Below are 26,243 nucleotides of genomic sequence, written 5' to 3' on the forward strand. Positions count from 1 at the left end.
CTCAAAAAATGAAACAAAACAACACAAAGGTTAACTTGAAACACTGTAACTCAAGACTATTTCACTCACACGGTGAAATCTGAGAGCATAAGGAGTGGGTAGGGGTGAGGACACCCTCCAGGTTGGTGATGAGAGTATAGACTAAGATCTGTGTTGGATTTATTAAATGTGTCACTTCTGTTCATCTTCACAAACCCCCAATAAGGTATTTTTACAGTACCCCATTGATATATGAGGAAGTTGAGGTACAGAGGACATGCAGGCTATGAGCATAAGACAAACAATGCCATGTATAGCCACATAATAGTGAGGATATCTGCTTGTAAGCATTAGAGTTTATAAGTTAGGAAGGATAAAGGATGTTAAGTGCATAAATAGATTCAAAGGACAACAGAGATCCATAGAAGAATTTTAAACAAGTAAGCAATCAGAACACATTTTAAAAAACCTAATATTTCAGCTATGAAATAGAGAAATCCATGCATTAAGATGAATTTGCAATGAAAACAAAGGCATTCATTGTACATCTAACTTTTGCAAAGTAACAGTGATGATCAACATGCTAATGAATTGTTCTGTTTGGATTTAGGAAGTTACCTGTGAACCAAAGCTGGATTCTTGATGGATTTCCATTAACGTTGAATCAAGCCCAGCTCCTGGAGGAATCTCTTACAGGCTACCAAAAAAAATCCAGAGAGTTAGAGAGGAGGAAAGCACGAATGCCCACACTGGCCTTTGACCCTACAACTTCCAAAGAAGTGCCTTTACTCCCATCTGCGTTTGATTTTGTCGTCTTACTAGATATTTCGGACAGTTTATCACTGAGCCGCATGCATGATATCATGGGTAAGCTGAGCACACCGCTTTGAAATCCCACACTTTCCCTCATAACCACAAGTGCTTTCCAAAGTTGGTACTTTGTCCATTTGTTCTTTTATTTTTGTCTTTGTGATTTGAAGAGTAAGGGAACATGGGGCTGGGGGTACCTAGGGTAGCAGAAAGAACCTGGGAAGAGTGGAGGGGAGGGAAAAAGCACAGTCAAAATATACTAGATGAAAACTTTAAATAAAGAGATAAGGAGAGAGTGGGCAGCCTTGCTTTGTCCCTGATTTCAGTGGGATTGATTTAAGTTTCTCTCCATTTAGTTTGATGTTGGCTATAGGCTTGCTGTATATTGCCTCTACTATGTTTAGGTATGTGCCTTGTATCCCTGATCTCTCCAAGACTTTAAACATAAACAAGTGTTGAATTTTGTCAAATGCTTTTTCAGCATCTAAGGAGATGATCATGTGGGTTTTTTCTTTCAGTTTGTGAGCAAGTTAACCCAGAAGCAGAAAGACACAAAAATGATATATACTCACTTATAAGTGGATATTAGCCATATAATAAAGGATAAACATACTAAAATCTATAGCCCCAAAGAAGCTAAACAACAAAGAGCACCCTAGGGAAGATGCTTAATCCTTATTCAGAAAGACAAACAGGATAGACATTGGAAGTAGGAGAAGACAAGGCACAGGAAAGGAGCCTTCCACAGAGGACCTCTAAAAGACTCTACCCACCAGGGTTTGGAAAGAGATACTGAGACTCATAGCCAGATTTTGGACAGAGTGCCAGAATCCTTATGGAAGAAGAGGTGGATAGAAAGACTTGGAGGGGAGAGGAACTCCAAAAGAACAGCAGAGCCAAAATACCTGGGCCCAGAGGGACCTGCAGAGACCGATACTCCAACTAAGGACCAGGCATCTAGAGGACCTAGACCCCCTGCTCAGAGGAAGCTCAAAGGCTTGATCAATTTCCAAGTGTGTTCCCTAGTAAGGGGTACAGGGGCTGTCTCTGACATGAACTCAGGGGCCAGCTCTTTGATCACCACACCCTGGGGGGATACAGCCTTGCCAGGCCACAGAAGAAGGTGATGCATCCAGCCTTGATGAGACCTGATAAGCTAGGGTCAGATGGAAGGAGAGGAGGACCTCTCCTATCAGCAGACTAGGGAAAAGATATAGGGGGAAAGATATAGTGGGTTGGACTGGTAGTAGATGAGGGAGGGGGCTGTAGCAGGGATACAAAGTAAATAAATTGTAATAAATGAATATATAAATAAAATCAAATTAAAAAATAAAGAAATACTTTTATAATTTATTATTTTTATTATTACAGTTATTCACTTTGTATCCCAACTGTAGCCCCCTCCCTCATCACATCACAATCCCACCCTCTCTCCCTCTTCTCCCTGCATGCTGGTCCTGCAGTCCATTGATAGGAGAGGTCCTTCTCTCCTTCCATCTGATCCTAACCATCAGATCTCATCAGGACTGGCTGCATTGTCTTCCTCTGTGGCTTGGTAAGGCTGCACCCCCCTCACGGGGAGGTGATCAAAGAGCCAGCCAATGAGTTCATGTCAGAGACAGTCTCTGTTCCCATTACTATGGAACCCACTTGGACACTGAGCTGCCATGGGCTACATCTGTGCAGGGGTTCTAGGTTATCACCATGAATGGTCCTTGGTTGGAATATCAGTCTCAGAAAAGACCCCTGTACCCAAAGTTTTTGGTTCTGTTGCTCTCCTTGTTGAGTTCCAGTCCCCTCCAGGTCTTTCTATTTCCCCCTTCTTTCATAAGATTCCCTGCACTCTGCCCAAAGTTTGGCTGTGAGTCTCAGCATCTGCTTTGATACCCTGCAGGGCAGAGCCTTTCAGAGGCCCTCTGTGATAAGCTCCTGTCCTGTTCTCTGTTTTCTCCCTCTTCTGATGTCCATCCCATTTGCCTTTCTGAATGAGTATTGATCATCTTACCCAGGTTCTTCCTTCTTGATAAGCTTCTTTAGCTCTACAGATTTTAGTATGTTTATTCTATATTATATGTCTAATATCCACTTATAAGTGATTATATACCGTGTGTGTCTTTCTCTTTCTGGGATACCTCATTTAGGATGATCTTTTCTAGTCCCCACCATTTGCCTGCTGTTTTCGTGATTTCCTTGTTTTCAATTGCCGAGTAGTATTCTATTGTGTAAATGTACCACAATTTCTTTATCCATTCCTTCGTTGAGGGACATCTGGGTTGTTTCCAGATCCTGGCTACTATGAATAAAGCTGCTACAAACATGATTGAGCAAATGTTCTTATTGAATGCTGGGGCATCTTTTGGGTATATAATATAAACATACTAAACATCTTTTGGGTATATAAGATAAACATACTAAAATCTGTACACCTAAAGAAGTTTATCAAGAAGGAGGACCCTGGGTAAGATGATCAATACTCATTCAAAAAGTAAAATGGGATGGGCATCAGAGGAGGAAACAGGGCACAGGACAGGGGCCTACCACAGAGGTCTTCTGAAAGACTCTACCCAGCAGGATATCAAAGCAGGTGCTGAGACTCATAACCAAACTTTGGGCAAAGTGCAGGGAATCTTATGAAAAAAGGTGGAAATGAAAGACCTGGAGGGGACAGGAACTCAACAAAGAGAGCAACAGAACCAAAAAATCTGGGCACAGGGGTCTTTTCTGAGATTGATACCCCAACCACAGACCATTCATGGAGATAACCTAGAACCCCTGCAGTCTAGGGGTAGCCCATGGCAGTCCAAGTGGGTTCCCTAGTAAGAGGAGCAGGGGTTGTCTCTGAAATAAACTCAGTGGCTGGTTCTTTGACCACCTCTCCCTGAGAGAGGAGAAGACTTGCCAGGCCACAGAGAAAGACAATGAATCCAGTCCTGATGAGGCCTGATAGGCTAGAGTCAGATGGAAGGGAAGAGGACCTCCCCTATCAGTAGACTAGGGGAGGGGCATGGATAGAGAAGAGGGAGGAAGGAAAGAATTGGGAGGGGATGAGGGAGGTGGCTACAGCTGGGATACAAAATGAATAAATTGTAATTAATAAAAAATTAATTAATTTATAAAACCTCATGATACATTTGGCTTATCATCAAAGTGAAAATATTATTTTATTCTACAAATTAAATATTTACCAGGATGAAAATACATATTCTTAAACCTTAGTTTCCAATTATAAGGTATTTAAGAAACTTAATTTATTGTGGTTTTTTGTTTGTTCTTGTTTTGTTTTGAATTTTGTTTTGTGGTCTATTTTTTTTGAAGTAAGGTCTCATTGTATGGCTCAAACTGGCTTTAAACTCATAGACTCAATGATTTTCTCACCTTAGCCTTTCAAGAAGCAGAGACCTCAGCCCAAATGTATTTCATTGCTTACAGCTCAATTTCCCATAATATATAATGAAAAAGACAATTGTATTTTCATTCCTATTTAAAAAAATTAGGCCTAAATCTGTAGAATTTGTTTAGTATGTAGTAAATGTAAGGCAAATTTGTAGAAGGCTTTGAAATGAATGAAGATTACTGGATGTCTTACAGTAGAGACCTGTGCATTGTCTACGAGATGCTTTGAGTTAACTGATTTTACTGTGACATGTAACTTTGATGTGAAATTATGGAAATCCATAGGTTAGAGGAAATTGTTAGCAATTCAAATTTCATCTGTTTACTCACAGGCTTGTGAATTTTCTTCAACTGAGATACAATTTCTACACTATCAGAAAGATCACTGCAAATATATTTTTCTATAAGTAGTAACTAGTCTTTTCATCTATAAATATCTATCCCTCCATTGCCAATTGCTTATAATAGTATGCACTTTCTTTTTCTGAATTGACTGTTAACACCTTAACAATTCTATTATTAATTGGCAAATTGAATGATTTTTACAAGACATCTCATTTCATGAGTATTTGTTTTGGATTTACCTTTAAAATATATGTTTTGCCAAATAATACCATTAATTATTCTTTTGTTAAATCTGTCACTACTAATACAGCACTCAGAGTTATATCCAGCTAGAAAAATTGTGAAGGAATCATTAAACCCTTGATCTTCTGTGTGCTCTTGTACCCTGTGCCATTACTTACATATTTAGAGGTAGGGATTTTTTTATTAATTACAATTTATTAATTTTGTATCCCAGCTGTAGCCCCCTCCACTCCCAATCCCATCCTCCCTCCCTCTTCTTCTCCTATGCCCCTCCCCAAGTCCAATGATAGGGGAGGTCCTCCTCCCCTTCCATCTGACCCTAGTCTATCAGGTCTCATCAGGACTGGCTTCTTTGTCTTCCTCTATGGACTGGTAAGGCTGCTCTTCCCTCAGGGGGAGGTGATCAGCAGGGTATGCTGAGATTCATATCCAAACTTTGGGCAGAGTGCAGAAAATCTTATGAAAGAAGGGGGAGATAGAAAGACCTGGAGGAAACAGGAGTTCCACAAGGAGAGCACCAGAACCAAAAACTCTGGGCATAGGAGTCTTTTCTGACACTGATACTCCAAACATGGACTATGCATGGAGATAACCTAGAACCCCTACACAGAAGTACCCCATAGCAGCTGAGTGTCCAAGAGGGTTCCCCAATGATAGGAACAAGGATTGCCTCTGACATAAACTTAGAGGGATTTAAAGCATGAGTCCTTCACTTCTTCAAGCTTACACTATTGCTCAGTTTGAATGTATAGAATCTGACCTCTATTTTCACTTTTTACTTAGATAAAATGGCAACAGCTAAAAATTAGCAAAGAGTACTGCCAATCCATTGCCATCTGGGAAAAGAACCAGATCATGTACATCATGATCAATATGCCTAAAAAACAGATCTAACAAGTTGCTATAAGGCACATACAGAGACCTTTGAGTATAATCTATGACCCTACAAACATAAGGTTCACACACTGCCTTGGAGCTCTATGGGAAGCAAATTATTCTGTGTCTCAGAACTACAAAAGATACCAACAACCAAGACATTTTCAAGAAATGCAATTTTTGTTCTTAAAATTTTCTGTCAAAAATTTAGGACACTTACACATTTGATAAACCTGATGTTAGAAAAAGTTGGATTCCCTAATACTACCTCTTTGATTTAAAGTCAGGATTAAAAGTATTCTTGACTACCCCAGGAAGAATTTCTACTTTGTCAAATTCTAGGCACATTGATATGTTCTTTTCATTCTTCCATTCTCATAAGTGTTCTTAAAGCACAATACGACTTTTATTTCTACCAAGTGTGCATAGTACATTTCTGATCTGGAAGTTAATTATAAAATATGCTTGTGTAATGCCATCTAAACGATGTAGGATATTGTGAGGTTGTTAATTTTATAGTTCATACTTATTTTGGTTAAACTTGATCGTGCAAAAAATGATCAAACTTTTTCATATTCTAGTATTTAAAGTTATTTAAAGTGTAATTTTTCATATCTTAATGCCTTACTTTTTATAGTATAAATTTTAATTAAGTTAGATTATTTTTACCAATTTATCCTCTAGGCCCTGCCTATTTTGGGTAAATGGAAGGCTATTCTACAATATCTTCATTCACATATTCATCTAATATGCATTTGTATTTACTAAGAACCAAATACTATTCTGAGCACAGATATTAAACAAACAAACAAACAAGGATGTAGACCCTGTTTCCAGAGACTTGAGTGGAAAATATAGAATAAGAATTAAGGGATGATAACATAGAGTTATGCTGCCCAACATGGTAGATTCTAGCCTCATGTGACAACTTACATGAATTGAAATCTATAAACGAAAATTTCAGTTCTTCAGGCACATTGGTCCTGGTTTGTATGCAGATGTGGCTAGTGGCCGTCATATTGACAGAATTGATAATAGTATGTTTCCAACTCTAAAAGTTACACTAGGCAGCACTGAGACCCAGTGATGAGTCAACGCAGAGAGAGCTATTCACAGTTTGCTTGTGAGCAGAAATCATTCCCCTAGAACACAGGAGGAAACAGAGTTGTGGAAAGGCAGAAATGGCTATAGAAATGACCAATATGGGACTGAAAAAAATCGCACAAGACTAACAGTCTGGCCTCAAGCTGACGCGTTTTGTTTATTCTGAAGCTCCATGAAGCCAACAAAAGACATAAAAGCTGTTAGAAAAATATTGCTAATTCAAATTTTTAAAAGTTACTTCAAGACACCCAAAAACAAGGGAGAAGTCAGGCTCAATTTGTTTGTAGGGGGAAGCTAAAGAATTTATGTACCAGTTGAGATGGAAGATTTATAGCCAGACTGAATAAGATGACTTCATGCTTTTGAGTTGCCTACTTCTTTGAATGGTGATACCATCGACTCAAATTATATGAAAATAAAAATGTAGAGTTTTCTTTGACAAGTTGTTCTTGAAACACCTATTGGACAATGAGATGTAGTAAACTTACAAAAGCTATTACATAAATGCACTTGGGTTTGAGAAGTAAGTACTAAAGCTAGAGAGACCCACCTAAGAAGAATATATGAAAATAGAAAGATCCATGTTGAGTCCTGCCCCCCCTCCCCTGAAACACCATAAAGTAGAAATGTTCAGAAGTAGTAGCTAACAAGGAGGAAAAACTTCAATGAACAGTAGTATTTTATAAGCACAGAAGGGACAGATATTTAGGACTGAAGTGCTGCCCAGGCTCTCTCCCAGCCCAGTAGGAGCCTGATCCAGCAGGTGGGGACACAGTCACTGGAAATGCTTGCAACAACCTGTCTTATAATGACTATGATCCAAAGAGAAGCCCCGGGGAACCACATCATAGGTAGGGGTACCACATCCAAAGGCAGGTAGACAGCAAAGGCTGAACATCCACCCAGCTAGTGCTCAAAGACAACAGATGAAGATACTGAGGGAGAAGGAATAATCACTGAAGGGGACGGATGTCAGCATGGAAGAGTCAGTGCCTGTCTTAGCTATTCGGTGGCGGCATGACTTAGCTTGTGAGAGAGCAGTAGAAGGAAGGAAGTGCTATAAGATTCCCAGCTCAGGCTGTGGGTGGTAACCCTCTGGGGCTAATAATAACTGCAACAGCACATTAGAGACCTTCTAATGTATTTTCAGTTTAAAGATTCATTAAGTTATATATTTGTGTATAATTTCCTATTGGGCATCTAATTAAATAAAGAGGATAAAATTTAAAAGGAGTCCAAAATATAAAGTAACATTAGGTGAAATTGAACCCATTCTCAGTCATTAATACATTGTGCAATCTGGCTATTTATGGATTTTTCAATCCTACTTCATGTGATGTGTTGCGAGTATAAAATAACCTAATAAGTATAAAATCATGGAAACCCTGAAAACTGAATTCTTCCCATACATGTTATTGAAAAATAAAGTGAGATAAGAATGGGAACATGTCCTTTGACGTTGACATTTTTGGTGATTGCAATGAAAGTTCTTTCATTGGCTTAGAGATGGGGCCTGGGGGTGAGTGGATTGCAAGGTGTTGAGGCCTGAAAGAGATGCTAGAGGTTAGAAATGGGGGTGAAGATAACTTGCTAGAATCATTTCTCTGAAAGGAGGAAAGCATAGGGTCAGGATACATTAAATTTACTTTTAGGACCTGTTCTCTGTTTCCTTTTTCCTTCCTTCTTATAAGGAAGGACACAGAGTTAACTAATGTTTTGTTTTATTTTTTTTTCTTTCTGATAATTAGTTTGAAGTTAAGTCTGTATTTTGTTGTTGTTCTAAGTTAGAGATGCCTATTATAGTAACTCTGGGAAGAGAAATAATTAAATTCTTTACTTGTCACAATGTAGACTCACCTGAGAAGAGAGTCTCAAAGAGGGACTGCTTAGATAAGACTGGCGTTTGGACATGTCTGTGGGGAGAGAGTAGCTTGATTCCGTTAAATGATGTAAAAAAAAAAAAAATTCAATTTTGAGAAACACCTTTCCTTAAGTTCTGGTCTTGAGCTGTTTAAGAACATAGAAAACAAAGTGAGCTTTAAGCACTCATTTGTCTCGGCTCTTACCTACGGGTATGACTAGCCACATTGGGTCTCTGCCTTGATTTGCCCACGTCAATGGACCATAGTCTGGAACTGCCATCTAAACCCTTTCTCCCCTAAGTTACTTTTTGTCATAATATTGTATCAAGCAGCAGAAGTGAAAGCAGGACAGATGATAGACAACCACAACTGGTATAGTAAGTCAGAGAAATTATAATTGTTAGAAAAAGAAGTTGAAGCATCCCCATTTTTTTCAATCATCTATTCTGTAGAAAGGAAACAACTGATTACTGCACCCTTCATTGCCTAGAATGCTGTTAATTTACTCTTTCTGATCGTTTGTTCTGAACAATTCTCATTCCTGTTGATCTAGCTCAAGGTGTTCTTTTTTTAATTTTTATTTTTTATATTAATCACAGGTTATTTACTTTGTATCCCAGCCATAGCACCCTTCCTCATTCCCTCCCAATCTTGCCCTCCCTCCCTCATCTCCTCCCTGTCCCTTTCCAAGTCCACTGCTGGGGGAGGTCTTCCTCCCCTTCCATCTGACCCTAGCTTATCAGCTTATCAGGTATCTTCAGGACTGGCTGCCATGTACTCCTCTGTGGTCTAGCAAGACTGTTCATTCCTGGGGGGGGGGGGGGAGACGGAGATAAAGGAGCCAGTCATTGAGTTCATATCAGAAATAGTTCCTGTTTGCCTTACTAGGGAAACCCACTTGGTTACTGAGCTACCATGTGCTACATCGAGCAGGGGTTCTAGGTTATATTGACTTTGGATAACATAGGTTTTATAACAACAAAAAAAATCATTATTTTTGTATTCCAGATCCATTTCATCTTGTTTTCTCATTAATGTAGATGGGAGAAACCAATTACTACACTTATGAGATCCTTCATTTTCATGAATGCTATTAAATCACATTCCAATGTTTTTTGTTGGTTTTTTTTTTTTTTTTTGCTTTAATTCTAATTTCTTTTAGTATAGCTTGAGGCATTCTTCTCTCAGTTTATGGGTATTTTGCATTTTGGATGAAATGAGTTTCATCAGTGAAAGATGGTGAAATTGCTTCCTTTTAATTATTCTTTGTTTCTAATAGTCAATTTTTTTTACAGCTATTCTAAAGGGAGTTCATAAGTCTCTAGTAGAAAGAGTTATAAATATTTCACATTATCATAGTATAGTATCAGTAAATAGTCTTTTGCATTTTGACTTTGTGGCCTCCATATTTTACTCTTAATTTTTACTTCACAATGATGATTTCATCATTTCTTTGCTTGCTTATCTAACATCTCTTGTGTCCTTCTCTTCCCCTCTTAAATTCATGAACTCTTCTTCTATAATCAATATATTCATTCATTTATTTTTTAAAATTTATTCTGTGAGAATTTCATACATATATGCAATAAAATATGATTGCGTCTACCCAACATTTCTCCAACTCAACTCTCTCCAGGCTCCACCCAAACACATTCCCCTCCCAACCTCCTGTCCTTTTTTGTTTTTATTTTTGTTTTTGTTTTGTTTTATTAACTCATAAATTCAGTTAGTGCTAGCAACAAATGGATGACTATGGGACTATCCAGGGGAGCATGAACTACCAAGGAGTGCTACACCCCCAAAGAAGAGTGATCCTTCTATCAACTGCCAGTGGCCAGTGGTAGGGCCTTGTGAGCTTCTCCTTCCGTGCCATGATTTGGGTTGGCTTGACATTGTGAAGCTCTTGTATAGTTAAACACAGCTGCTGAGAGTTCATGAATGCAATACCTATATTATATCCTAAACACACCATCCTCATCCTCATCCTCGAAACCTTTTATTCTTCCCACACTGACTCTTGGTTCCTTGAGCCTCAGATTGTATGTAGGGGTAGTTAACAATGTTCCATTTAGGACTGATAACTTATAGTTATTTATTCTTGCAGTTTGTCCAGTTATGAGCCTCTGTATTTACTTCTGTTCATTGCAAAAAAGAAGCTTCTCTGACCAGTTGTGATAGCATCCCAGATCTATGTGCATAAAGATAAATATTTAGAAGTCAGCTTGAAAGCATGACCATTTAGTTACACAATAATAGTAAGTACCACTATAAGGCCTATGAACTCCCTAGTGATGGGTTTTGACCAGATGTAGAGTAGCAAGCACTGACTTTATTCTGTGGAGCAGGCTTAATATCCAATGATAAATACATTGGTCACCCCATAATAGTCACACCCACTCTTGCAGCAGTGGTCATGTCTTCTATGACTCTAAACCTCCTTCAAAATATATTAAAGAGTGGCTTTTCAAGTTACCTCGTGTATTTGTTTTTCCTCCCTATATTTCTTGTTTTACCCTGAATTCCTTTGGAAACCTATTAATGTAGAACAATCATAAAATACATAAATACTTTATTAAGGGAATTTAAATGGAGTCATCATATAATGGGGAAGATAATGTGCCAAGTAGACATTTTATGCCACCAAGTAAAATTGACCTCCAGGCAAGAATGGGTTATATCTCGTTTAATCATTGACCTGTAGATCCCCATAGATACAATCCAAGTATTATAGGGCCTTTCCAAGACTATTGGTTACCTTCCATAATCTGATAATAGGGCCAATATTGCTGAAGACATCACTTATATATGTCATCAAACATGGGAGATAGAGCTGTTGTCCAACTAGAAGCTTCATGCCTAATAACTGCCAATCACGATGCTTAAAGGTACTTTGCACAATGCCAAAAGTGAAAAATAAGCATCAATAATACCAAATTCCAAAGCCTGTAACCTACAAAAACCTGCCTACAATGTATACTGATGAAACAGTGGTACAAATGTTATGAGAGTAACCAACCGCTTTTTAAAAAGTTGAATTTAGATCCCAATCCATGTAACCCATACCTGACACTTCTTAAATAGCCAAGAATCTAGGATTAGATAGGTCAAGGTCATTAAAAGAAAACCTATTACTATTACTCCTTTAAAGGAGCATAGCAATAGAATTATTACTAACGATATATTGGTATAACCACAGATCAATGCATCACTTGATTCTTTTTTTTTAACTTTTATTTTTATTACAATTTATTCACTTTCTATTCCCCCTGTAGCTCCCTCCCTCCCACCTCCCACCTCCACCCTCACTCCGCCTTCTCCACCCATGCCCCTCCCCCTGTCCACTGATAGGGGAGGTCTTCCTCTCCTTCCTTCTGATCCTAGTCTATCAGGTTTCATCAGGAGTGGCTGCATTGTCCTTTTCTGTGTCCTGGTAAGGCTGCTCCCCGCTCAGGAAAAGGTGATCAAAGAGCAAGCCAATCAGTTCATGTCAGAGGCAGTCCCTGTCCCCATTACTATGGAACCAACTTGGACACTGAACTGCCATGGGTTACATCTGTGCAGGGGTTCTAGGTTATCTCTATGAATGGTCCTTGATTGGAGTATCAGTCTCAGAAAAGACCCCTGTGCCCAGAATTTTTGGTTCTGTTGCTCTCCTTGTGGAGCTCCTCTCCTCTCAAGATCTTACTGTTTCCCATTTCTTTCATAAAATTCCCTGCATTCTGCCCAAAGGTTGCCCATAAGTCTCAGCATCTGCATTGATAGTCTGCAGGGCAGAGCCTTTCAGAGGCCCTCTGGGGCAGGCTCTTGTCCTGTTCCCTGTTTTCTCCTTCTTCTGATGTCCATCCTCTTTGCCTTTTTCAGTGGGGATTGAGCATCTTAGCCAGTCCTCCTCCTTGATGAGTTTCTTTTGGTGTACAGATTTTAGTATGTTTATCCTATTTTAAATGTATAATATCCACTTATGAGTGAGTACATACCCTGTGTGTCTTTCTGCTTCTGAGATATCTCACTCAGGATGCTGCTGCTTGCAGTAGATGGTAATTAATAAAGAGACCCTCCACTGGACAATAAACAGAGAGTTAGAGGCTTTGAACCAGTTTTCCCTTAATGGGTGCCTCTGTCAATTGGCTCCTTTAAAGGCCCGAAGAAGCTATGTGGAAGAGGAGCACAAAGATTTTAAGGGTCAGAAGTGGTGAATGACTCTAAGGAAACAACAGAGTTGAGACATATATGAACTCACAGAGACTGTGCTAGCATGAAATAGACCTACATGAGTAAAGACAAGACAAAGTTGAAGCATGGAGAAGGGGAAGTAAAGACAAAATCCCATCCCAATCTAGGAAATTATTTGCAATTAATACCTTCTTAAAAAGGAAAAATCATTTTTTCCAATGGAGCATCACTAGGTATATAAGCCCCACTCAAGGGCAGGGTCCACACTCAAGAGTAGTTGGTCAACACAGAATGGACTCCACTATTTGTCGCTGTTGTTTCTCTGTGTGTGTACTTCTGTGCATGCATTCTTTTCTGTTTGTTTGTTTTAACAGTTTTTTTTCTTACTGCATTCTTATTTGTTTTGACCTGTACTTTTATTTTTGCTTTTTGTTTTTTGTTTGTTTGTTTGTTTGCTTGTTTTGAGAACTAACCAGAAGTTAGGTTTGGAGGGAGGTAGTGGAGCATCTGTGAGGAGATGGGGAAAGAAAAGAATATGATCAAAATATATTCTATGTAAAAATATAAATAATAAAACACACTGGAGTGATATTGGACCAAAATACGGCTATATCCACCTGGAATCTTGCAAAAGTATGCTTTGGCAGTAAGTTGTAAATTTGATTGGTTTAGTCAATTGTCTAATTAGGTGATAATTAGGTGATTTTTGCACCATAGCTAAAGAACTCTCAGGTGAAATTTCTCCTGAAGATGTTGACCAACGTGACAAAAAGGAGGACCAGAACTTAAGAGAGCAGATACATCACAGGTCAGTTTTAAACTTTGAGCTCTTTCTATTCCTTGCCCTTCAAAGAGGCTACAGTGGTGACTTGGGAAGAATAAGACCTACAAAAAAGATACATTCCCTACCTTTGAATTTTTTTTACAGGTAAATAAAAAATAAGTTTTGCATTGAGTGAAATATTGTATGTAAGCTTTTGTGCTTGGAGCCACCATTATCATAGTATGGGAAAGAAAGCCAATCAGAAAATACTGATGAGTTAATTACATGGAATTCAGCAAACACTTATATAATAACAGTGAATATCATACAGTTTCAAAGAGCTGAAAGTCAGACTGGAAAAGCATGTAGTAGCCCTCTGTTTCACTAAAATGAAGTTACTTGGCATTCTCTGAATTGTGTGTAATTTTCCTTTGGAAAAGAAAATTTAGTCAAAATTCGGCAATTTCATGCAAGCCTGGGAGATCTAAAAATAAAAATAAAAAAAAGAGCAGGAAGCATAATTTGAGCTGCCTGAGGCTGTCTATGCTCAAGGGCAGAGGGAGGGAAGCAATGATTCAAGAATAATTTCTAGTTAAGCAAACTTGTCTATACCATCTCTCCTTGCCTAAAGAACTCTTCACTTTGTATCTTCAAGAAAAAAAAAAATCTATGGTCTGTATGGTGGAGCTATGGTCCCATTCGAAGAGTCCCCAGCCTGACTCTGCATTAGAGTGGATAATGCTATCTTTGGTTTTTCCACCAAGACTTTAACTTACACCACATGTTTACTGAATGGGTATCATTTTCAACTCTCTTTAACCCATACTTCTAAAATACTAAATGCTGATGCCTGATGCCATCAGACACGTTCTTTAAATTTAGTATTGCTCCATCACTTATGGATTTCATAAAGTTACTTTGGGCGGGGTGGGGGGTGAATTCCCTTGGCAGTCTACCTCTTTCTTCATCCTGAATTGCCAAATAAATCACACTAAATATCATGTTTAATGTTTCTTTACTCAAACATTTAAAAGAGAATCACCTATTCATATAATGTTTGTATTTTTCAGAATTGTTGGCTTCTTGGACAACTGGCCACCATTAAAAGACTGGTTTACAATGCCAAAAAATATTTTAAGAGAAGTCAATGCTGAAACTGATGAAGGGTCCGTATGCCAAAGAGTAAAAGAAATTTTCTCTACTGAAATAGTAAATAAAAAGATCAAAGGTAATTATATGTATATATGTTTGCATACATACTAAGTCATTAAGAATAATACACACACATACATACACACATACATACATTGTATCTTGATAATATTTATCCTATTCCTCAAGTTCTTACAGATCCACCCCATTCCATACCCATCCAACTTTGTGTCATTATTAGTTTTCTTTTCTTTTTTGGGGGGTGGAGGGTAGGAGGGGGTGCTGTTTTGAGGCAAGGGTTTCTCTGTATAGCAAGACTATATAACAAGTCTTGGAACTTATTCTGTAGACCAGGCTGGACTCAAACTCAGAGATACCCCTGCCTTTCCTCCCAAGTGTTGGGATTAAAGGCGTGTGCCACTACTGCCCCACGCATTTTTTTTTTTACCTCACTGAATCCAACTGACAGCTGTTTGTATATTCTTAGACTGTGTGATTGTTGATTGGAGTGTGTCACACTAACTGGGAGCGATACCATTGACTCCCAAGCCCGCATATCTTATATCTCACTGCTTTAACCTTTTATTTACTTGTTTCTTTATTTATTTTCATTTCTTGAATCCCAGGATGATGTGGAGGACACTATCTAAGGCAAGACTGGCTTTCAATTTTCTGTGATCCTTCTCACTCAGCCTCTTAAGAACTGAGGTTCACAGGCAATTGCAGCCACGTGTGACGGCTCTCCTTTTTATTCTCTTCTTCCTTTGATGTTCTTCTATATCATTTAATTAATCCTTTATTTTTCCATTCTTATATTTTCTTTGACATTGGACACCTAGTCCCCAGGACTTTTTTTTTTAACTTTCTAAACACACACACACACACACACATTCCGTCACCCACCTACCATACCAGTACCATAACCATAACTATGAAGCAAAAGAAGAACTCAAGATATGAATGAATGTTAGATATAGTAAGTGATTTTACAGAAAATGTATATAATGGTAATTTTATCGTAAGTAAAATTTCATAATAATTTTGGTATTTGTTAGTTCAAATGAAATAATGGGTACCCAAAGTTCCTAATGCAGTTTCATTTTTATCATCCATCTGAAGTTGAAAAGAAATTGGAAGAAAAGGAAGCTGAGAAAAAGGCGGCAGCTGCCTTGGCTGAAACTCCTATTGTGATTCCTCCGCCTCCTTCTGAAGCAGAAAAAGAGAAGGAGACTCATCCTCGCCAGGAGCCACCAAAAACGTATCCTGGGAAAGGAAAGGCCCAATCAGGTGACTGACAGAGTGATCTATAAATGGCTTGTCAGTTTCTTGTTTTCACATAGAAAAGAATGATAAATCAGGCTACTTTGCTAGATTCAGACTGCAGAGACTTCAAGCATGTAAAACAAATATCCATGCCAAGAAAAGGGAATAATCGTTTTAGTTTAATCTTTTTATGGTGTTGAACATTCTCTCAGGGTCTCTCAGAGGCTGCACCTTCTTTCAAGGAAAAGCTGTCCTACTGAGAAAAACGCCTGTTTAAGAAGCTCAGTGTCTTTTCTGTTCCATGGGAGCTATGGAGCCACCCCAATCAGGCCAGCTGCTTAGAGCAGAAGTGCAGATGGGAAGAGGAAGGTTGCAGAGTGACAGGGGCTTCAGGGCAGATAGAGGGGACAGCTATTGGACAACATTCATTTAACACTTGCATTTGTGTACATCCAGAAATATCCGGTTAGGTGGTCATAGAAAGGATGCAGATGGCGACAGGGAGATAGCTCAGCGGGTAAAGACACTTAGAGACAACCTGCGCTGCAGCCCCAAGACTCATGTAGTGAGAGGAAAGAAGCCCGTCTCAAAACATAGTCTCTAACCTCCACACACTTAGCATGGCATGTGCACGGTTCGTGAGCGTGCATGCATGTGCGTGCACATCACACACCCAACCTGACACCTCAGCAAACTTAAATGTTTGCAGAAAATACATTTTAGATAAATTTTGTTATATATCCGTAGCCACTGAGGACTGTAAATTTAACATGAAGTGACAGAAAATGATCATGACAAAATCTACATATTTAACCCTTGTCCTAGTGATATTTGTGTGACACCAACATCAGTTTGGCATGTGACATGGCCTCATGAGTGCTTAGCCGTTTGTTTAGTTTTCTATCTCAGTGCCTGCCCTGGGTATGTCGTAACTGCCTCCAACAATATTTTCACTGCATGGACATTTGACGTAAATCTATAGTTCTTTACAAAATTAAGTGTAATAATAGTAAGCACAAATTTTGAGATAAAACACTTTGTTTTATATGATTGAAGTCATTTTAAGTGACACAGATAATGATGTGTTGTATTAAAGACCATTGTACTTCAAGAAATCTGGCCTTAGCTAAATACAAGATATGCAGATATTTAAAAATGCTTTTAGCACAAAACAGTGAAATGCAAAGTCATATATATTTAATATATATTTAAATATATTTCTATGGGCTCATTAGGAATTAGAAAATACAATTTAAATATATATTATATTTATGGTTGTGAGTCTAGCCTCTAACAGCTGAGCCATCTCTCTAAATGAAGGAGGGGGCTACAATTGGGATATAAAGTGAATAAATTATAAAATAAATAAATAAATACAATTTAAAGTAAATATATGTTATGTATGTTTAATTTAATATATATTCCTACGAGTTCATTACTGATTAGAAAATATACTTTAAAGGTTTAGAAGAGAAATTAAAATGTTATTTAGACTTGCAAAGCATTTTTCTCATGCTGGAGAATTATCCATCACAGTCTTATGAGCTTGCTTATAATCAAATATCGGTGTAACTGCACCTTTCTTGCTTCCAATCTCCAGCCGTTCTGATGCTGACACAGTTGAATATTTAAATGAGGATTTATTTTCTATTTTAAAGCTGTAACCTTGAACAGTGTACACTGGGGGAATAATAAATCTTCTTTGCTTCAATGAGCGATTGTACCCGTCTCTTTCTTTTCCAACAAAACAAGGGCATTATATATATATATATATATATATATATATATATACAAATATATATACATATATTATACATACAAATACATAATATGCTCCATTTCCTCTTGTTTAGTCATATCCAAACACAAAACAACACTGGTGGGAAATCTTAGTGCTCACAGGCATCAACACGTGGAAAGATGAAGAGAGCTGCCCAGCAGCACCAAGAAAAGACTTTGCCTAAGCAAGTTAGGGTGTCTTCTTTACTTTTTCAAAGAGAAATTTAACACAAAAAGATATTTTTTTTTAAACAACAGCTGAAACACTAGCGTGAAAATTGAATGCAGGAGGCACAGTATACCTAATCCTAGCAGATTTGGTCCAAGTTCAATTCTAGAATACAGATCTCCATTTCAAAACTGATTCAAACATGTAGATCTTTATGAAATTTGTTGTCAAATATGTGTATATTTAAAAGTCCTTTTAGGTAAAACTGTTTTGAGGATTATCCTCTGTGTTATTTCTAGTTTGTTTCTGTAATCTTGGCAATCAGACAGGAAATGTTCAAATGAAAATAACATGTATTTAGGTAATTTTAAATTGTACTTCTAAGTGCGCACACACAAAAATGGATTGAAGTCGATATCTACATCATATTAACTTAAATTGTCTTATTTATTCATTGAAGAAAGTGCATATCCTACGATCAAAAGAAGTGAATAATTGAGCATGTTGGTAACTAATACAGTATGTAACAGCAAGTTATTTTCTCAGGGACCTATTCTTTATTTACTATTTAAAAGACATAGTACTGACCTCCAGATTCTGCAGTTTTCAGTTTCCCTCTTTCTGCAGTATACCTTTAACTAAATCCAAGAGAATGAAAATAAATATGCCAAGTTATCTTTTGCATTGCAATTGGAGTCGCTGCAATTGGAAATATAGAAGTCACTAGGCAATGCGGTGCATGGCCAAAAATAAAAAATAAAAATGCTAAGGCTGTTTCATATCAGAACAATGTTGTCATTAAAATCTTCCTCAAGGGCTTTTTTTATATTAGTGATCCAGTTGTCATATGAGCATGTGTGCATGGTATTCGGGGTCAACAACTGGAGCCAGTTCTCCCCGTCTTTATGGAAACTCTAGGTGGTGAACTTGGATTATCCAGCTTGCATGATATGGGGGCAAGCACCTTTCCATGCTTGCTTTGGGGGGCTGGTTCTGGTAAATTAAGGTCATTTTGATACAGTAAATCCAAATAAACTGCATGCTTCAGATGGACTTGCGACTTACCTTAAAAACTCTATAATCCCATGAGAGAATATGAACAAGTCCATTAATGCTAAGATTAAATTTCTTAGAATGGCAATATGGAATAGAATTGTGGGTACTATCATTCAATGAGGGAAAATGTAGGGTCTGTCTTCAGATTGATTTCAACACACAGGAAAAAAATGATCAGTTTGATATAGTTCACAAATATATTTGATTGCTTAGAGATTGCACAACCTGGGCTATTGAAATAAGTCATCAATGGTATTTATGTGTTGAATTTTGTTTAGACACCCCGCATGGTAAGCAAGAATCTCAACAAGAAGGAAAAGGAAAGAAAGGTGAGACTGCATTCAAAGGAAAGGTACAGCAGATAAAGTTAGCTATTGTTACATGTATCCTGCATTTTATAACTGTCACCTGGAAACAGCCATAAAGTGTAGCAAGAAGTATATACTGTGACTACTTCTTTGGGGGCATTTGTAAGTCATTAGTTCATTCCAGAGAAAATGGTGTCACACTCTGTGCAGGCTAGTGTGTAGCCAGGGCCATGGCGAGAAAAGTGATACTTGCGAGGGATAACGAAATGGTTGCCTAATAGGCAGAGTATCCATTCATCATAGATATAGGTGTTATCAGGAGCTAAGCTTTGCTGCCAAAAAAAAAAAAAAAGCTTCTGTCCCCTTTTTGGCTTCTTATTAAAATGTATTCACTAATAAGCACTTTGGTGTAAGGTTCTCATTTTCCTTTGTAACGCAACATAGAAGTGGAGCTAAAACTTTTCTTTGTGTCGGTAATGACCTGCTAGTACAGTTTCTGGAATGCAAGTGTGTCATTCTGTCACTCAGTAGCTCACATATGAGATCCTAAGTGAGAAGTTTCACTTGAAATCAAGAGGCATGGACAACCACCTTCTGCCAAGTGATGATTATATAATGAGTGTGTTTTAGCTTTTCATTATATTATCTTGGCTTCTAAAAGTTTAGAGCCACAGTAGCACCTGAATCTCAGAACTTGTGCAAGGGCTGTGACCGCCATGGATCCCTTTGTAATCTTCTGGTTTTGATCTTGCATTATTTTCTGACTCTACTTGTATTTATAGTTGTCTGTTTCATTTTATCTATTTATTTGAAATAAGGTAACTATTATTTTTGAAGTACATAATAGTTTACAGAAGACATTCAAGCTCTAAAACATGTTAGTTAGATTCATGTTGTTGCTACTGAAAAAAATTACTTAACTATTGAAATGCAATGAATTCATATACTTGACTTATTTCAGCATACTTTCCCAGTGTTAACTGTCTTGGATGTACTTTTACTAAATATCCATCATAAATTCCCAATTCAGTTTTAGTCTAAAAGCGGGTGATAATCACAAAATGTTCTAAATGTTATGCTCATCTCAATATATATCTCAATATTATGCACACAATTTTTAACAGTCATGATTGTGTGTATGTGTGTATATATATTTCATATTATTTGAAATTAATGCCACTGACACTGACAGAGCTATTTATCTCACAGGTCATTGTATTACAATTATATTAAATAATATCTTAATTATTGATACATGCCATATATATATATATACACATATGTTTACAGAGGTTTAAGTTAAAATGAACATAATTTTTAGAATATTACTGTTAAAGGCAATCTGGTCAGGATTATGTGATACTGTAGGCATTTATAACTGGTTATAGGTAGGGAATCAACACTGAGATACAGTTTTAATTGAAATTCTAACAGCTGCAATTTATACTTGGCTCTTAATTTTTTTTTTACCACCCAGAGCAATTCCCCACTTTATATTACTTATCTCTTGCATTTTAATTGTTCCCAAACAAAACGCAAATGGAAGATTATTGTATGTACACAAGAAAAACATAGTAAGTACACATATTTGTTATCTGGTACCAAATCATAAGCTAGATGTAGTAGTATGTAGATTCTAAGAGCAGCCTTATTCAGAAATATACCAACACTAAACAACCATGCAAGTTTGACAGCAAAACATATACATTCACTAGCTCACTTTAATTAAATCAAGGATTTCTATTTTCATTTTTCTGTTTTAGTGTTCTAGTTTATAAAGGTGAAATGATATCTGAAAGGTGAATTTTAGGGGCTAGTGAGATGCTTCTCCTACAGAGGACTCATTTCTATTCCATTCTCCACCACCATGGAGGCTCACAACCACCCGTAACTCTGGATTCAGGGATTCTGTTGCCCTTTTCTGTCTTCTACAGAAACATACTACACATACATACATGAAGACAAATTACTCATATGCATAAAATTCCTTAAAAAAACAAACAAATAAATGAAATCATTATAAACAGGAACTTTGAATCAGATTTAGAATTTTCTTTACTTATAACAGTCTAGACATGCTATTGTTTGGGTGTTTAAAACAGTATTTCCTTCATATAGAAAGGTATACTATTTTACTTCTTAATATTTGAAATTAGTACCAGTGGCACTGGACACAATGATTTGTTTACCGTACAGGCCATTATATCACAGTTATACTGGAAGCCTCTCTTACAAGTAGTGGTACCACTTTTTTTTTTCTTCAATCTTATTATTTCTTTTTTTTATTAATTACACTTTATTCACTTTGTATCCCCCTGTGGTTCCCTCCTTCCTCCCGTCTCAATCCCTCTCTTTCTCCACCCTCTGCATGCATACCCCTCCCCAAGTCTACTGATAGAGGTCTTCTTTTCCTTCCTTCTGATCCTAGTCAGAAGGCATTAGTCAATTAGGTCTCATCAGGAGTGACTGCATTGTCTTCTTCTGTGGCCTGGTAATGTTGCTTCCCTCTCAGGGGGAGCTAATTAAAGAGCAGGCCAATCAGTTCATGTCAGAAACAGTCCCTGTTCCTATTACAATGGAACCCACTTGAATAATGAACTGCCAAGGGATATATCTGTGCAGAGGTCTTAGGTTATCTCTGTGCATAGTCCTTGGTGGGAAAGGATCTTCACCAACCCTATATCTTACAGAGGGCTAATATCCAATATATATAAAGAACTAAAGAAGTTAAACAGCAAAAAGTCAAGTAATCCAATTAAAAAATGGGGTACAGAGCTAAACAGAGAATTCTCTGCAGAGGAATATTGAATGACAGAGAAACACTTAAAGAAATGCTCAACCTCATTAGCCATCAGGGAAATGCAAATCAAAATGACCCTAAGATTTCACCTTATACCCATCAGAATGGCTAAGATCAAAAACTCAAGAGACAACACATGCTGGAGAGGTGGTAGAGAAAGGGGAACCCTCCTCCACTGCTGGTGGGAATGTAAACTTCTACAACCACTCTGAAAAGCAATCTGGTGCTTTCTCAGACAATTAGGAATAGCACTTCCTCAAGATCTATATATACCACTTCTAGGCTTATATCCAAAAGATTCTCAAGTACACAATAAGGACATTTGCTCAGCCATGTTTGTAGCAGCCTTATTTGTAATAGCCAGAAGCTGGAAACAGTCTTATTATTTCTTGATGGTAGTAGCATCATTCATCCACTTTTATTTTCTCAGTATTAGAACAATCTTTACATTTTTCTCTTGAAATCTTAAGTGTTTAATCTTATGGTGATCTTAAAATATTTATTCTTAACAATATTTTACATAATACTTAAAAATTTCACACATGTAACATTCTTTTTTTTCAGGAGTTTATTTTCTTATTTTTTTATTTTTGACAAACATCGTTTAGCTATTCTGTCCTGGGTTAGCTATTTTATTTTATTGTTTTTTTAACTTTTATTGATTATAGTTTATTCACTTTGTATCCCCCCATAAATCCCTCCCTCTCACCTCCTAATCTCACCTTCCTTCCCCTTCTTCATGCATGCCCCTCCCCCATGTCCACTGATAGGGGAGGTCCTCCTCTCCTTCTTTCTGATCTTAGTCTATCAGATCTCATCCGGAGTGGCTGCATTGTCATCTGTGGCCTGGTAAGGCTGCTTCCCCCCCCCCGCCTCAGGGGGAGGTGATCAAAGAGCAGGCCAATTAGTTTATGTCAGAGGCAATCCCTCTTCCCATTACTATGGAACCCACTTGTCCATGGGCTACATGGGCTACATCTGTGCAGGGGTTCTAGGTTATCTCCATGCATGGTACTTGGTTGGAGTATGAGTCTCTGGAAAGACCCCTGTGTTCAAATTTTCTGGTTCTGTTGCTCTCCTTGTGGAGTTCCTGTCCTCTCCAGATCTTACTATTTCCTACTTCTTTCATAAGATTCCATGCACTCTGCCATAAGTCTCAGCATCTGCTATGATAGTCTGCAGGGCAGAGCCTTTCAGTTGCCCTCTGTGGCAGGCTCCTGTCCTGTTTCCTGTTTTCTTCTTCTGATGTTCATCCTCTTTGCCTTTTGGAATGGGGATTGAGCTTTGTAGTAAGGGTCCTCCCTCTTGATTAGTTTCTTTAGATGTATAGATTTTAGTAGGTTTATCCTATATTGTACGTCTATATGAGCGAGTATATACCGTGTGTGTCTTTCTGCTTCTGGAACAGCTCACTCAGGATAATCCTTTCCAGATCCCACCATTTACCTGCAAATTTTATGATTTCTTTATTTTTCATTGCTGAGTAACATTCCATTGTGTAGATGTACCATAATTTCTGTATCCATTCTTCAGTTGAGGGGCATCTGGGTTGTTTCCAGCTTCTGGCTATTACAAATAAAGCTGCTACAAACATGGTTAAGCAAATGGGGAACCCTCCTCCACTGCTGGTAGGAATGTAAACTTGTACAACAACTCTGAAAATCAATCTGGCGCTTTCTTAGACAACTAGGAATAGCGCTTCCTCAAGATCCAGCCATACCACTACTGGGCATATACCCAAAAGAGGCTCAAGTACACAATAAGGACATGTACATGTTCTTAATCATATTCTTATCTATTCCTTCCTGACAACTCACCCTGAGCCTAACAAGCATCCCTCTCAACTTTGTCCTTTAAATTTTTTCAATAAATATCTTACTAATTCTTTGCAAATTCCATACAATGTTTTTCCTCCTATTAACCCTTTGTTCCTCATATCTACCCCTACTTCTCACTCTACCAACCTCATGTCCTTTCTCATTTTCTTTTTGCAACGTAAGTGGAATCATACTTTTATTTACCTTTTAGTTTAAATGTTTATTTTTTCCTAAAATTCACTCATAGTTACTGTATTGACATCATTTCCACCTTCCCTCTGTCCTTACTTGAACTCTTCCTGTTTACACCCCCATGTCTTCTCAAAGCATTAACTTTTCTTTTTTAGGTATTACTAATATGTGTATATTCTCACCGCTGATTTTTTTTTTGCTTTTACTGTGTCCTTTTTACATATACACATTCATATAAATATGACTTCTGAAGTCCATTTAGTATTTCTCCTGTGTACATGTTATTAGGAATAACTCAGTATTACTTGTCTATAGGGGTGGAACCTTGAGAGATTTCCCATCCCCATTGACATGCCAACTGGTGTTGCTATGGCTCAGGTCTGGTTTAGGCTACCATATTGCTGAGATTTCATGGGTGCAGCCCCAAGTGCTATGTATAAGACATAATCTCACAGCAGATGTGTTGGTCTTCTAGGTCTTTCTTATAATCTTTCCACCCCGACTTCTGTGATGTTCCCTGACCCTTGGGTGGAGGCAATTCACTGTAGATGCAGAATTGATGTACAGATTGTAAGAACAACTATAATAAAGGCATATTTCATAAATGATCCCATATTATCAGTTGCATATGGCTGATTCCATGATGCAGAACAATACAAATCCTAGGACCCTGAACAGAGACGACGTTCCTTCATGAGCTTTGCCAAAGTTCCTTCTCAGCAGATTCACTGTGGATTCAGTCTCTAACTCTTTCTTTGCCTGACACTGGCACCCTCTCTCCCTGGTTGCGTTCCTTCAGTCTGTTTCACTTCTAAGCTAAAATGCTCATCTCCTCTGAGCTGACCTGCATCAAACTTTGGCAGCTGTTCTTTGCAGCGCAGTCAGCCATTAACACTGTATCTGTTAGCAAAAGTTGTTAAAGTTAAAAATTATGAAAGTAATCCTTGCTAACCAATATTTTGGCTTCAACCAGTAAAGATAGTAATTAAGTCAGGTACCCACAGGGAATATTTTAGGACTAACTAACTGACAACAACAACAATAATAATAATATCTTGCCTTAAATATATATACATCAGACTCTATGTTTGCCTCCTCCCAACAAATGCCTCCTCTCACCTCTCTCCCCTCCCTGAGAAACACTAATTTGATTAGAAAGTGTTCCGATTTTTTAATGTTCTCCTCTCATCAATCAATCAATGTGGTTTTACTCAATTACTTATTTCATCCTTAGTTTTAAATTCTACTTTAAACTTCTGACTTTTACTTGCTTAGCTCATTACTAAATCACCACTAGTGTATTTTTCTGTTATTTCTTTATTTCTTTAATTATTTTTCTCAAATTTATTACTCTGTCATTTCATCTTTACCCAAACATGTCTTTAGTTTCAACATCAATCCACCAGTTTGCCTGAAAATTGAAGTTTTCTCTGTCACTTATTTTAATTTATAATCATCTTGGCTTAATGGGTATGTTTTTTCGGCTGAACAATTAGGGCTGGATAACCAGATAGGAGACTATCAAGTTATCATTTATTAAAACAAATAATTCCTAAAACCGAAGTACTAAACATGAGTTTAGTATGATGTTTAGTGTGATGTACTAAACAGGAGTTTTTCTTTAAACCGTTTACCCAGAAGGAATGGCTATAGCAAAGACTCCGTGATCTCATTTTAGAAACTAAAGCCCTCGTGTGATTTGCCTCATTAGATTTAAATAGCTAATTAAAAAATGGCTTCAATGTCACTTCTTTCACTCATTGAGGTATAGACATACTTATTTCCCTTTAAAATCTTCCTTCTTTGGACATTTTCATTGCTATAAACATTCAATGCATTCACTATGGTCTCAATGCAGCTATTCAAAAACTATTCCATCTCTGCTAACTTTCACTAAATGATAAAAATATTTTTGGGTTTTTTTTAATTTTAATTTTTTTATATTAATTACAATTTATTTACTTTTCATTCCAGCTGTAGCCCTCTCCCTTATTCCCTCCCATTCCTGCTCTCCCCCCTCATTTCCTCCCATGCCCAAGTACCACTGATAGGGAAAAATATTTTTAGAAGAAGGGGAAAAGCTTATTCTAATCCTCAATTTATAATTACACACTTTTCCTTTTAGAGAGAACTCTATCTTAAAATCGTCGCAGTTCGGG

At 37.5% G+C, this 26,243-nt stretch overlaps 1 protein-coding gene across 1 annotated transcript in view; it reads left to right on the top strand.

The window, feature by feature from the left end:
* Nucleotides 1–26,243, top strand: part of Spef2 (sperm flagellar 2) — a 194,739-nt gene that overhangs the window by 95,554 nt on the left and 72,942 nt on the right. Inside the window, 5 exon segments of the mRNA XM_060380473.1 lie at nucleotides 590–846; nucleotides 13,503–13,593; nucleotides 14,619–14,776; nucleotides 15,820–15,987; nucleotides 19,246–19,296. Coding sequence (XP_060236456.1) covers nucleotides 590–846; nucleotides 13,503–13,593; nucleotides 14,619–14,776; nucleotides 15,820–15,987; nucleotides 19,246–19,296 — 725 coding nt within the window.

This window comes from Meriones unguiculatus, chromosome 3 (genome assembly GCF_030254825.1).
Source record: "Meriones unguiculatus strain TT.TT164.6M chromosome 3, Bangor_MerUng_6.1, whole genome shotgun sequence".
Taxonomy (NCBI): domain Eukaryota; kingdom Metazoa; phylum Chordata; class Mammalia; order Rodentia; family Muridae; genus Meriones; species Meriones unguiculatus.